The sequence below is a fragment of the Solanum tuberosum genome, unplaced genomic scaffold (genome assembly GCF_000226075.1).
Source record: "Solanum tuberosum cultivar DM 1-3 516 R44 unplaced genomic scaffold, SolTub_3.0 scf00131, whole genome shotgun sequence".
NCBI classification, from domain to species: domain Eukaryota; kingdom Viridiplantae; phylum Streptophyta; class Magnoliopsida; order Solanales; family Solanaceae; genus Solanum; species Solanum tuberosum.
The window spans coordinates 320,819-334,194 of NW_006239054.1; the positions used below are offsets into that span (position 1 = coordinate 320,819).

The following is a 13,376-nucleotide window of genomic DNA, read 5'->3' on the forward strand; positions in this document are numbered from 1 at the left end:
TTGAAGTGCTGGAATAGAGATGGAAATGCAGGAAGAAAGGAGGAGAGATGGAAGATGGTCCCATCATGTATATGGTGGACAGTATGGCTAGAGAGGAACCAGAGATGTCATGAAGGAAAGCAGAGCAACATACAAAGATTTAAGCTTAACTGTTTAGCTCTGTATTATTTTTGGTGTAAACAAGTAGTCTTAGATAGCTCAGAAGTAATCAGCACAACTATAGACTGGCTGTAACTTGGTAGGTATAGGAGCCTATGTAACTACAACACTTTTGGAGGGGAACTACACTTTTGAGGTAGTATACCTGTGGATAAATATAGACTAACTGTTACTTTTATCAAAAAATAATAATTTGTATTACTATATTATTAAGAATTAAAATTTCCAAATCCAACTTGGAGTTGGTTTCCAATTCTGGAAAAGTGCTTCAAACCTATTTTCCAACTCCATCTTCATAAATTCCAAAATAGTGCTCTCTTCTCTCCTTTGCAAAAAGTATAACCAAACATAACCATCTTCAACTCTAACTTCATAAATTCCAAATGAAGTGAAAAATATTTGAACCTATGGCCAAATGCCTATTAAATTATAGTAATTGAAAGCTAATCCATGAATCATAGTGATATATAAATATTTCAATCACATCGGTCACGGGTTTGAGCCCTATACCAAGCAAATTAAGCCTAGTATTTAAGTGGAGAAAGATAAAACAATGGATCTAGGTTTATATTGGATAATCGGGAGTTCCGGATCATCCCAAAGTTCTGAAAATTACGATTAGGATTGGTTCTTTCAAGTGCTGATGATAGATTCTTGAGCTATGATGAGATGGAGATAGTGGAAGTAGTTTCTGATCAGGTGTCTGTGGTTTTGTCCCATGCCACTGTTCTTGAAGAGTTCCAGACAATGAGGGAGAAACTAGAAATGAGACATTGTGTGCTGCAGCAGTCTAAAGACTAAATAGAATGTATGAAGGCAAGACAGACAAGGACTTCGTTTCAGAAGGTGATGAACAATGTAATGAGGCGACCGATGCACTCAATTTTGGGTTTGCTCTCCATATTTCAAGATGAGAAAGCAAGCTTTGACCAGAAGATTATGTTTACACAATGGTGAAAAGTGAAAAAAAGTACTGTTCTTTTTTGAGAAAAAAAAAGAAAAAGTACTGTTCTCTTCACACATTAATGAATGATGCAGATGGAGATTTCTGCCAAAGATGATGGAAGGTTTCTAGTAGAAATGAGGCCCTTTAGTTGCATTTACTGGGCAGGTAGACTTCTTGTTTTGTTAAGTGGTTGTGCATCTATAAGGGCTTTGGATTTTCTACAGATGTTCCTACTTCTTTGCCTTATCAGGTGATGAGTGATGAGAAGAGAACATTTGAGGTTTTGTTACATATGGGAGGACATTTATTCTATGTCAGCATCAGAAAGGGCTCTGTTATATTTGAAGTGGTTTTAGATATTGGAGCTGATGGTGGGAATGGCAGTTTGGGGAACAAGAAGACCATGGATGACAGCTGAATATGTGACCATAAAATTTAATAATGAGGTTTGTCTTGAAGGCTCTCAATCAGATAGCTCAATCTCCACCATTCACTTTGGTGTAAAAAGGCATAACTTCAAGGATGTGATGGAGGGCTTGAGTTTCAGCATGTGCAAAAAGCTTGTCCAGGTTAGCTATCCTATCGTTCTTGCTATTATGTTCTCATTTAAATTGGTTTATCTAGCTATCAGTATCTACAGATGATTAGAGCTCTTGATTATGTATAAGAAGTAATGTTCATGGCTTGTGTGATATACATACATGCTGCCATGTAGGTATTGAGTAGGGCTGGAAAGAGTTTGAGCAAAACCAAAATCTGAGTTCTTTGGATTTTCGAAATACATATTGGATTTTGGATTTGTGTCCAGAGATCCTATTTTTTTTTACCTTGTATTCTTTTGTTTTGTTTTTGAGAATGGTCACTTGAGTATTAAAGAAAAAAGCACTAGGATAGTGCCAAAACCATATATACAGAGAGAAAGGACAGCAGATCCAACAATGAAATCCTAACAGTTATAGAGCACCTATCAGATCTACTGAGGATATGATACTACCTCCTCTACAAAACGTTACATCAAAAATGAAAAAGAGGAAAGCACTTCATCTTTAAATTCTGTTAAGAGCTACTTCTTCCTTCAAAAATTCTTAAATTTCTTTCTTTCCAAACTGTCCACCATATACAAGCAGGAACCAATCTTCACCATTTCTTCTGTCTGACTACACCCCGTTGCAATTCCAACTCCTTAGCAGATCTCTTGTGTTGGAAGGCATACACTATTAGAGTTCCACAATGTTAAGAAAAAGTTGGCACAGAAGACCAGTGACAAAACAATGAAGAAACAGATGGTTATTGGATTCTGTTTCTAAACCACAAAAAGGATATCTATAGTTTAATTGGAATACCCTTCTCCTCAGATTCTCTTGTGTCAGGCAAGCTTCTCTTGCCACTAACCAGGAAAAGCTCAACACTATTGTGGGAATCTTGGCCTTCCAAATATATCTCCTGGGCCACTAGTATTTGCTGATACAAATTACTCAATGTATGATAAGCAGACTTTACTGGAAAAACACCATCTTTGCCAAGTTTCAGTAAAGCTTAAATTTAGGAACTTGGAATTAATTATAGTTACAACTATTTAATTTTTACTCATTTGTGTGAGGTAAGAACTCCTAATATTTAGTACTTTAAAATTGACTAAAATTTTGCTTCTTAAATCTTTCCTTGTTTTAACTATATTAGAAAGTTCTAACATTTGGACTTTAAAATCGATTGCGATTTTGTTAACTTATAGTAATCTTTTCTTTATTAAACTAACTAATTATCTATCACAATTTATCAACTCACGGTACTAGAAAATAAATTAAAGAGTGTAGCTTCATTTTGCATTAAATGTTGATTTCTTTCTTCTACTTCTTCTCTTTTCAATTGTATAATCGAGAAAAGAAAAGAAAATATAGAAACATAACATACTTTAAGTTGTTTCAATTAATTGAGTGTTTTTGTGACACTCTCTTTAGTGAAATCTATACTATTTCTTCCGTTACAATTTATGTGGGTGTTTGACTAGACACAGATTAAGAGAAAAGTTTGAGATCATCTCAGAAAGGTAAACTGAAAAGGTTAAGATTAAGTTATTACTAAATTTAAAGTATGTAGTCCCACAGAAAAATGTTGTTCACATTTTTACCTTTTTAAAATAGAATTCACTCTTGTCAGAATAGTCATTTTATTATTTTTTTAGTATTTAGAATTTTAAAAAATTAACTAAATTCTATGTATTAAATCCTTGAAATATTATAGAAAATTTTAATATTTAGAAATTTAAAAGCGAATAAGACTTTACCTTTTAAAAATAATTATGTGTTGAATGAAATTGTACTTATAAATGGAAAGCAACCTTATGTTTAGGACTTTTGACAATACAATTATGAAAAAGAGCAACCCAATGCACAAAACATCCCACGTTTACAGGGTCCGGAGTAGGATCGCACCCAAGGCGTGTGATATTGACAAACTACCCTAATGTAGGTAGTTTCCACTAATTTTTACGATTCTTTCTTAGTTTGGTGGCATAACAATTCCTTAGTGACCAATTACAAATAAATAATGCATTTGTGATATGATATCAATTGATTGATGTCAATTTATTAATGCCAAAATAAGCCAATAATAAATTACAATACGATTCCATAAGTGCTAATTGTTTAAACGAATAACTTATACTATATGTTAATCTACTATACAGCTTGGTATTACAATTCTTCTTTGTAATGCTAATATTTATATAAAATGTTAATCTGTTAGTAGTGTAGCAGTACAAATTTTGTAATAATTAAACATGAAATACACATATAATGCATGTATTTAGGTGGTCTTGTAAAAGCGAACCATAGGGGCTTCCAGATAGCTTCTTTTGAAAAAGCAGTCCAAAGTATGGCTCCCTCTTATTGACCAGGCCAACTCCTTTGCTAGTTATTTCTCCAAAATCAGAGATGTGTTTGACGCACATGGAAACTGCTTTTTCAATGATATCAAAACATTTTTGCCTCACAGAGTAGTTTATGATATCAGGAATAGTGGTCTATTCACATCTCATCAGGAGGTTGACCCATAAGCTCGGGGGGATCGGAAACTAGTGTATCTTTTCTAAAATGGCTCTCTCCCTTGATTTCCACAATATTGTTTGCTTATGAAACCTTTTTTCACGTAGTTTTGGTCTCTTTTTGATTGCTTTACAAAGGGGAACAAATAGAAAAACTCCAGAATGAGTCATTGAATTTCTTAGCCTAGAGAATGCTATCAGAAAGCAAACCAATGAGCTAATGATGACTAGCCTTTGATTAAAGGCTGGGTAGGTATAAAGGATAGCCTAGTCCAGCTAGATTCTATAAAACTAAAGGGATAGTTTACCAGCATTGGTTGAAGTGGATTGAGACATGCATTAAAACTGTCAAGTTCTCTGTGCCTGTGAATGGAGAACCTGTGGGTTTTTTTGAATCAAAAAAGGGGCTGAGACAGGGTGATCCTCTCTCCCCTTTCCTGTTCATCCTAGCAATGGAGGGATTTAATGTTATGCTGAGGATTGCTACACAAAATAGATGGATCAAAGGCTTCAAAGTGGGAGGCAGAGGGGGGGAAGAAAGAGAAATTGGTCATATGCTCTACGCAGATGATACCATCATCCTCTGTGATCCTGTAGAAGAACAGATAAGCTACATTATAGTGATATTGGTACTTTTTGAAGCTGTCTCAGGATTGAAAGTAAACTGGGGAAAAAGTAGTCTCTTCCCTGTGAATGAGGTACCTCAGATAAAGGAGATGACGGGCATACTAGGGTGTAGTGTTGGGAAGCTTCCTACCACCTATCTAGGCATGCCATTGGGTAACAATTACAAAGCCTTGGAAATATGGGATGGTATTTGGGAGAAAACTGAAAAGAAGCTTTCTGGATGGAAGGCTCAATATCTGTCACTTGGAGGAAGATTGATCCTCGTAAACTCTGTTCTTGATTCTCTGCCCACTTATGTGATGTCTCTATTCCCAATCCCAGGAAAAGTAGTGGAAAATCTGGATAAGCTAAGGAGAAAATTCCTATGGTAAGGCAACGAGGATTGAAAAGGCTATAGCTTAGTAAACTAGAAACCTGCTCTACTTAGCAAAGAGAGGGGGGCTGGGAATTAAGAACTTGAAACTACAAAATGAGAGCCTATTGAAGAAGTGGTTGTGGAGGTACACTGAAGAGAGGTGATTGTAGCTAAATATGGTGAGTTAAACCCTTGGCGTACAGAGAACACAACAAAACCTTATGGTGTGGGTGCATGGAGATCAATTAGAAGCTTGTGGCCACAAATGGAGACAAATTTATATATCAAGGTGGGAAGTGGCACTAAAACAAAATTTTGGAAGGATGTTTGGAATTTCAATCCCCTCTTAGGGATCTCTTTCCAGATCTTTTTCAAATTTGTGAAAATCCTGATGCCAATGGACTGAACAGGGTTGGGATCTAGTTTTTAGAAGACTTCTCAATGATTGGGAGGTGGAATGGGTGGCTGAGATATTAGGGATGCTAGGTGGAATGATCATAAACGCAAATGCCACAGACAGGATGTTGTGGAAGCACAACAAAGATGGCCTTTTCTCAGTCAACAGTGCTTACAGAGGCAGGGAGACCAAAACACCTCTGGAACTATTTTTTTTTTTTTTGATAACCGAGAAATTCGTCTGTGACCCGCCCTTTGGACCAATCATAGCCTTCTAAACTCGGTGGATAATGGGCCCGCCCCTCTACCCTTCTCCACTTAAATACCAGGCTTCACTTTGCATGGTGTGGAGCTTGAACCTGCGACCTAAGCCACAAATCCTCCACCTTTTGCCACTTGAGCTAGGCCTTGGGGGCACCTCTGGAACTATTTTTGGAAGGGGGATATTCCTACAAAAGTGAAATGCTTCACTCGGTAGTGATAAAGAGAGCTTGTTTAACACAGGAAGTACTACTTCCTTCATAAGAAGGGTAGACAGCTGGTCCCTAGGTGTTTTTTATGCAATTTGACAAGTGAAACTAACAGCCACCTTTTCTTGCATTGTAATTACACTACTCAAATCTGGAATTTGTTCCTTGGCATTTCAAATCTGAATTGGACAATGCCAAAACGTACATCAAACGTGTTGAAGAGCTGGGTAAGAAGAGGAGGCACCAAGAGTCAGAAGAGATGGTGGAGGCTAATCATCATGTATATGGTGGTCAGTTTGGAAGGAAAGGAATAGTAGATGCTTCGAAAATAGATCCAATTCCATACACAAGGTCAAATGGAGTTGTATAGTATCTCTACTTTTTTGGTGTAAACAGTTGTGCATAGTAGATACAAATCAGATTGTAGATTTGTTAGGAAGTTTGTAATTGACACTTTTTGGTGGTGGTCAGTATGCCCTTAATGCTGAAGAATACAACCTTACCAGTTTCTAAAAAAAAAGTTTACCAGCATTGGCATTTGTAAGAAAAAGAAAGACTTTTAAAATACTTCCTCTTCCCATTCATGAAAGGGTACTAACAAGAACTGAGGAAAGGAGAGGAGTTGAAGCTTGAGCAGTACTCCTCTTTCAAACTCAATTCGTAAGGTTCGAAGATGCTTGTCCGTCTACCGGGATAGGAGAAAGAGAAGATCTCGACTAGGATTTAGAGGGGTCTCTAGCGGATCTTTTCTAAGCCTGGGAATGCCTCTGCTTAAGTTGCAAGTATTCCTACTCTCTTTTCTAAAACGAAAAATAGAAAAAAGAGAAAGAAGCCAAAAAGATTTTCTATGGACCCCTTCCACCAGATCACTTTACTGGCTGTAATTCATTCCAAAAGCGTGAAGGAACTAATTTCAGAAAAGGGCTCTCAAAAGTGTTCTTGTACCTTCTTCCCTTGGTCTAGGAGGTAGGTTATGTAGGTGGCAACTGTTCATAGGTTGTTCGATCAGGCCAAATAACCTATTAGTAGTATGTCCAAGATTGCCATAAGACCTCCCTCTTGGAAACTGGCTAATCAAAAGGTCTTTTTTTTTTTTGAATTTTTTTGCTTATCCAAGAAAGAATAGATCAGATCAGTAATAGCAGACTTCCAGTTTCTTGTTCCCATGAAAGCATGAGTGAACAGTCAAATATTGTTGAGAGGGTTTGAAAAAGCTGAATCTGTAAAAGGCTTATCGGATGGGTAAGAAAGACTTTGGTCTATCCAATTCAAGTTCAAGACCGATTAAGAGAGCTACGTCCAATAGGGTTGGGATCATCATCCCGAATAAAAAATGAAATGAATTGGTAGTGAAATACCAGGTCTTTTTTTTTTCTCTTCGAAAGGAAAAAAAACATGTCAAATAAGGTCTTCACTCAGCTCTCAGGCTGTCTGGATATAGCTCCACCAGACATGGAAGGAAAGAGTGTAGGATTGGAAAGCTTTGCCGGAAAGAAGCTATTCGACAAATTTCAGAGGCTACTATCGACGAAGCCTGCTAGATTTTTTTTTATCTTTCAATCAAACGCTATTTCTACGATGCTTTTATTCAAGTATTAGAACAAACTGAAGGAAGAATTGCTAGAGCAGATCGATCTCTTAAATATGATCACTTATCACTTAGAATTTATAATTCTCCTTTTAAATCTTATACAGAAAAAAGGCTGAAAATACCTTTGAACTATCGATTTGGTACGAAAATACCTTCTGTTATCCTTTTGGCTCTAAAATGCCCCCGACGTCAACCTATTGGCTCTAAAGTACCCTTATTTTTAACAGTCCACTTTGAAAACAAAATTAAAAAAATCATTCGTTAGGTGGCACATTTCTATTGGCTATTATTAAAATTAACCTAATTAGTTAACCTCAATTCAAATCCGGATCCACCCAATAATCCATACCCACCCCCTAAAAGCCCCATTAAATCAATAAATTAGCTTTTATAATTTGATTACTTACTTTTGAAAATTTCAAGATTGAAGATTATCGAAGAAAAAACTTCTCAAGAAATTGAAGATAATCAAAACAATTGGGTATTTGAAGCTAGAAAAAATTCTATGTTCAAATGCATCATATGGGTTTATCCATAATTCACCACCACCAAAATCAAATTCTCAATTTCACTCACTCTTCATTAACTCCAATCCAAATTCCATGAAGATCACCAGAAGAATGTTCAGAGCACAAGATCAATAAGTTGACATCATATCATTTTATTGATGTTTCTTAGTTAATGAAGGACCTTGAAGATTAAGAAATGGAGATCGAACACAAAATCGAATGATAAGTAGAACATAAGACCTGTTACAAAGATAAAAATGTATGAACTTTGAGAGAAAATTTCAAAATTTCAATTCATTCGAGCCAAAAAATGAGACTTCTGATGAAATTTTTACCCTTTTTTTTTCTTCAAAATTTGGGCGCTAGATTTGGATTTGATCGTGTACCCTTTTTACCCAAATCTTGTTGTTGCATTTCAAGAAGAAGACGTGGTTGTTAAAACTCAAGAAGAGAGGAAAGTCAAGATTGAAGAGAAGACTTAAAACCACTGGAAAAATGAAGAAGATGAAGATAGGGTACCACCTTTAGGCGGGTATGGGTTATTGGGTGGATCCGCATCCTGAATTGAGATTAATTAATTAGGTTAATTTTAATAATAGCTAATAGAAACGTGCCATGTAATAAATGAATTTCTTAATTTTGTTTTTGAAGTGGGCCGTTAAAAATAAGGGTAGTTTAGAGCCAGTAGATTGACGTTGGGGGTATTTTTGAGCCAAAAGGTTAATGAAGCGTATTTTTGTACCAAATTCAATAGTTCAAGGGTATTTTAGGCCCTTTTCCGATTCTTATATTGTACACAAAAACATCTTCTAAATATTATTTATGTTATTTTTAAAAATCAATTCTTATCAATACGAGGGATACGCGCGAGACACGTATATTAGGACTAGTTACAAAAAGGAAAAACTCAAAAAGGTTAGTGAATTGATTGCAAATTTGCAATATGGCATCCTCAAAATCTGCAAACAACACATGGCTTCTATTTTATTTCAGTGGAACACACTTCCTCTCATTTGTTCCGCCTTTCTTCCTTCTTCCTCTCATTTATTCCGCTTTCCTTCCTTCTTCCTCTCATTTATTCCACCTTTCTTCCTCTTCATTTTCTCCGCCTTTCTTCCTATTAATTTTCTCCGCCTTTCTTCCTCTTTAACTTTCTCCACCTTTCTTCCTTCTTCCTCTTCATTTTCTCCGCCTTCTCCTTCTACCTCCTCATTTTCTCAGCCTTTCTTCCTACTTCCTCTTCATTTTCTCCACCTTTCTTCCTTCTTTCTCTTCATTTTCTCCACCTTTCTTCCTTCCTCCTCTTTCTCTTCCTCTTCATTCTCTTCTGAAGCCCTAAAATGGAGCATCCTTTCTTCATCAACAGTGGCCCTCCAATCAATCGATCAGAAGCTTTACATTTTCTATCAATCGCTGAAAATCTCTTATCAAATCGTGACCTAGTTGGTAGCAAATCATTCGCGACCCGGGCCCTTGAATCCGACCCGACATTTGCACCTGTTGCCGACCAAATACTCGGCATCATTGATACTTTGAATGCCGGCGACAAACGTATTAACAATCATCAATTTGACTACTATTCTATCCTCCAAATCCCTCCTAGCCAAACCCAAAATGCCGATTTCATCGCTGAACAGTATCGCCAGTTTAATCTTCTTCTGAATCCTCAGAGCAACAATTACCCATTTTCTGATCAGGCTTTCCGTCTTGTCGTTGATGCATTCACAGTTCTTTCTGACCCCTTGAGAAAAAGTATGTATGATAAGGAGCTGGGTTTCCTCCTTAACCCTTACCCAGTTGTTGCTTCTACACCTACCCCTGTGCATCAGAGTGTTTATCCTTCAATGCCCAGTTCGAATGCAGACCAAATGTTTGAGAATTTGTTTACTCAAGATCAAGGGTCACATGCTGCTGGAGTAAGCTTCAGTAGAGACCCACAAGCTGGATTTTCTGTGCCAGTGACATTTCTGACTCATGAACAAGAAACTGTGATCTCTATGGAAAGCTTGCCCATTGAGCAGCAACTGCAACAATCTGAAACGTTTCTGAAACAACAGACACAACCCGTGACTCCCATTTCATTTTCAAACACAGATGAACAACCCACCTCATTCTTTTCTTTGAACCAACCACAGCTGGTAACCTCTGTGAGAAGCTTAAATAGAGAAAACTCACCATTTGGTACTGAGGTGAGCTCAGCACAAGGGCGAGAACCAGTGGTTTGTGCAGAGCAACATGGGAATCAACAGCCCCTCGAGAAAAATGAGAATGTGGTTGGGAACAATGCAAATAAGTCTGCAAGTACTGGTGATAATGTGAAGAAGAAAGAAGGGAATGTAGATGCATCAGGTAAGAGTATACCCAGTTTCTGGACTGCATGTCCTTATTGTCTCTTTATGTATGAGTACTCTGTGGATTATACTCATTGTACTTTAAGGTGTCAAAATTGTAAGAAGGCTTTTCAAGCTGTACCAATTGCATCTCCTCCTCCAATTATTGATGGAAAAAAAAATAGCTTTTGTTGTTGGGGATTTATGCCTTTTGGATTGTCTTTGGAGAATTTTCATAGAAATATAGATGCCGCTTCGAGCTGGTCTCCGTTTTCGCCCATGTTTACCTGTCCGCGATTTGGGTGGGATGGAGGGAGTAATGTGAACAATCATGCTGTTGGAGGACAGAGTAATGTGAATAATCTTGGTAGTTCGCATAATGCTGGTGGATCGAAAAGTGGGGGTGGACGAAAGCATTTTTCTCCAATAGTATGTATTGATGATGATGTGTTGGTTGAGGCATCACTGTCAGGCGAGGAGTCAAATGTGGATTGGAATCGGAATAATGTGAGGAAGAAAGCAAAGAATGGGAAGCGAAAGTGTGCAAGGACTGGAACCCCAAGCAAAAATGCCAAGAAACAGCAAGCTGATAAGGAAAAAACTGTTGAAGGGAATAATGATGTCAATTTGCAATATGGTTTAGCAACTCAAGGTGGCGTAGAAATACCCATGCTGTAACAGTTGAATCTAGTAACAGAGGTGTCGTAAGTAAGGCAATAAGGCACCTTGTTGGGTTGCAAAACACTTAGGAATTTGGATTTGAATGTGTAGTTCAGTAATGAGGTTGAAGAGCCTATAATTCCGATGGGCCAAGAAAATGAAGCAGGAGAGGGAGAGGATGATACTGTTGATGTAATTGGGTTTTTTGAAGGTCTTGATGAATTCCTTAGCAGTCTTCCTATACTTAATGCCGTGGATGGTGATAAGGTGGAGGCTGCCTGTTATCACTCCTTAGTCTCCCAACAGTTTACAATAGTAGCTATTTGCTTGTAGCTCATTCTAGTAGTAGTTATATCTTTATTGTAGTTTGCAGTTTCTCATTCCAGTAATGTTAGGAAGTAATGTCCTAGTTTCTAGGGGTAGTTATCTTATAAGTATTGTATTTGAACTCTATGTTTATCCTATGCAATCTAAGCAGAAAGTTGTTCCATTTTTTGAGTACTTTAACTCAAGAGATTGCAGGTTCTCTTTTAACGAACCAGCACCATAGGTCGTAGGAAGAAAACAACAGATTTCATCTTGCAGCATCCCATTACTAGATCCATAACAGGGGACTGTAACACTGCCTAGCGAAGTAAGGCACTTCTTTGTCTGTAGTTGTTGCTTTAATTTTTGTTTTCTGGATGCTGTAGTTAACAATGGTGTAGAATTACTCCGGCACTTGCGTTGATATTTCTATTGTAATGCCAATTTATTTCTATTCTCTTCGGAAGTAGCTTCAGTAATCAGTTTACTGCTTCTATCTCCATGCTCCTTGAGTAATCTTATTATTAGTAATCATAATTTTCTTTATATTGCTTAGTTCTTCCATTCTAATAAGTTCATCTTTTCATTTTTAAGAGATGAAATGGGGCTATCATGGCCTCATTTTCGCACTATCTGATCATTGCAAAAAGAAGTTTAATTGCAACTCGAACTCTTCTGTCCCTTGTTACAGGATGTCACATCAATATTTTTAACATCTGTAAAATTCATCTGTCTGGAATGATCTGAAATGCTAAGCACCAATTTAGCACAATAGTCTAGTTTCAAAATTTAGCACAATACTCTCATTTGAGTGTACTCTTTTTTTAAATATTCATGTTCTATTTTTGATGTGATTGGTTGCTTTGTTTTGGATCTCCCATTTATTTGTGATGATTTGTCCATGTTTGATGTTGCTGGTTTTTGATGTTTCTTTTTCATATTCCTAAATGAAAAATGTAGATATTAATTTTTCATGAGAATCATCACTTTTTCGGAATAATTTCACTTTATTTCAAAGTCAATGTTTGGTTATAAATTTCCAAATCCAACTTGGAGTTGGATTCCAAATTTGGAATAGTGCTCCAAACCTATTTTCCAACTCTTATCTTCATAAATTTCACAAAAAAGGTGCTCTAATCCGTCCTTTGTAAAAAGTATAGCCAAACATAACTCCATCTTCATAAATTCCAATAAAGTGAAAAATCTTTGGAATCTATGGCCAAACGCCTACTAAATTACAATTCAAAATTAATCCATGAATCATAGTTGTGAGAAATATAAGAAAAGAATATTATTGAATTGTTGTTGTATCTATATTGTTACATAGAGGCCCTATTTATAGACACTAGAATACAATCCTTTACCAAGTAGGATATTATTTACTATTCCTATTCCTATTCCTATTCTAAATAGGATTGTATAAACCTACTCAATTGTATAAACCTATTCTTATTCTAATAGGATTGTATAAACCTATTCTTATTCTAATAGGATTGTATAAACCTATTCCTATTCTAACACTCCCCCTCAAGCTAGTGCATACAATTCATGTACCTAGCTTGTTACAAATGTAATTAACACGAGGACTGATGAGGGGCTTGGTGAGATATCTGCAAGTTGATCACTCGACTTCACAAAATTGACAGTCAATCTCAATATGCTTGTCTTCTCATTAAATATTGGATTTGATGTCAGTCAATCTCAATGTGCTTAATCTTCTCATGAAATACTGAATTTATTGCATAATGTCGATAAAACACAGAGTGATAAAATTACAGTGTTGAACTTCCCAAACCAAACTTGCAAAGACTGTTTTAGACCATAGAGTGATTCACATAATCGACATACAAGGCTACTAAACTCTCCCTGAGCAACAAAATTAGGTGGTTGCTCCATTTAGACTTCTTCACAATGCAGCGGTCGCTGTAAGTGCTTAAAATCTAGTATAAAGTATATGGATCATGTTGGAATCAATAGATGAGTC

At 36.6% G+C, this 13,376-nt stretch overlaps 1 protein-coding gene across 1 annotated transcript in view; it reads left to right on the forward strand.

Moving 5' to 3' along the window:
* Positions 1–6: 6 nt before the first annotated feature.
* Positions 7–13,376, forward strand: part of LOC102602732 (protein EIN4-like) — a 20,218-nt gene continuing 6,848 nt past the window's right edge. The window contains exon 1 of the mRNA XM_006350889.2: positions 7–1,674. Coding sequence (XP_006350951.1) covers positions 1,474–1,674 — 201 coding nt within the window. The 5' untranslated portion in view covers positions 7–1,473. The remainder of the gene's footprint in view (positions 1,675–13,376) is intronic.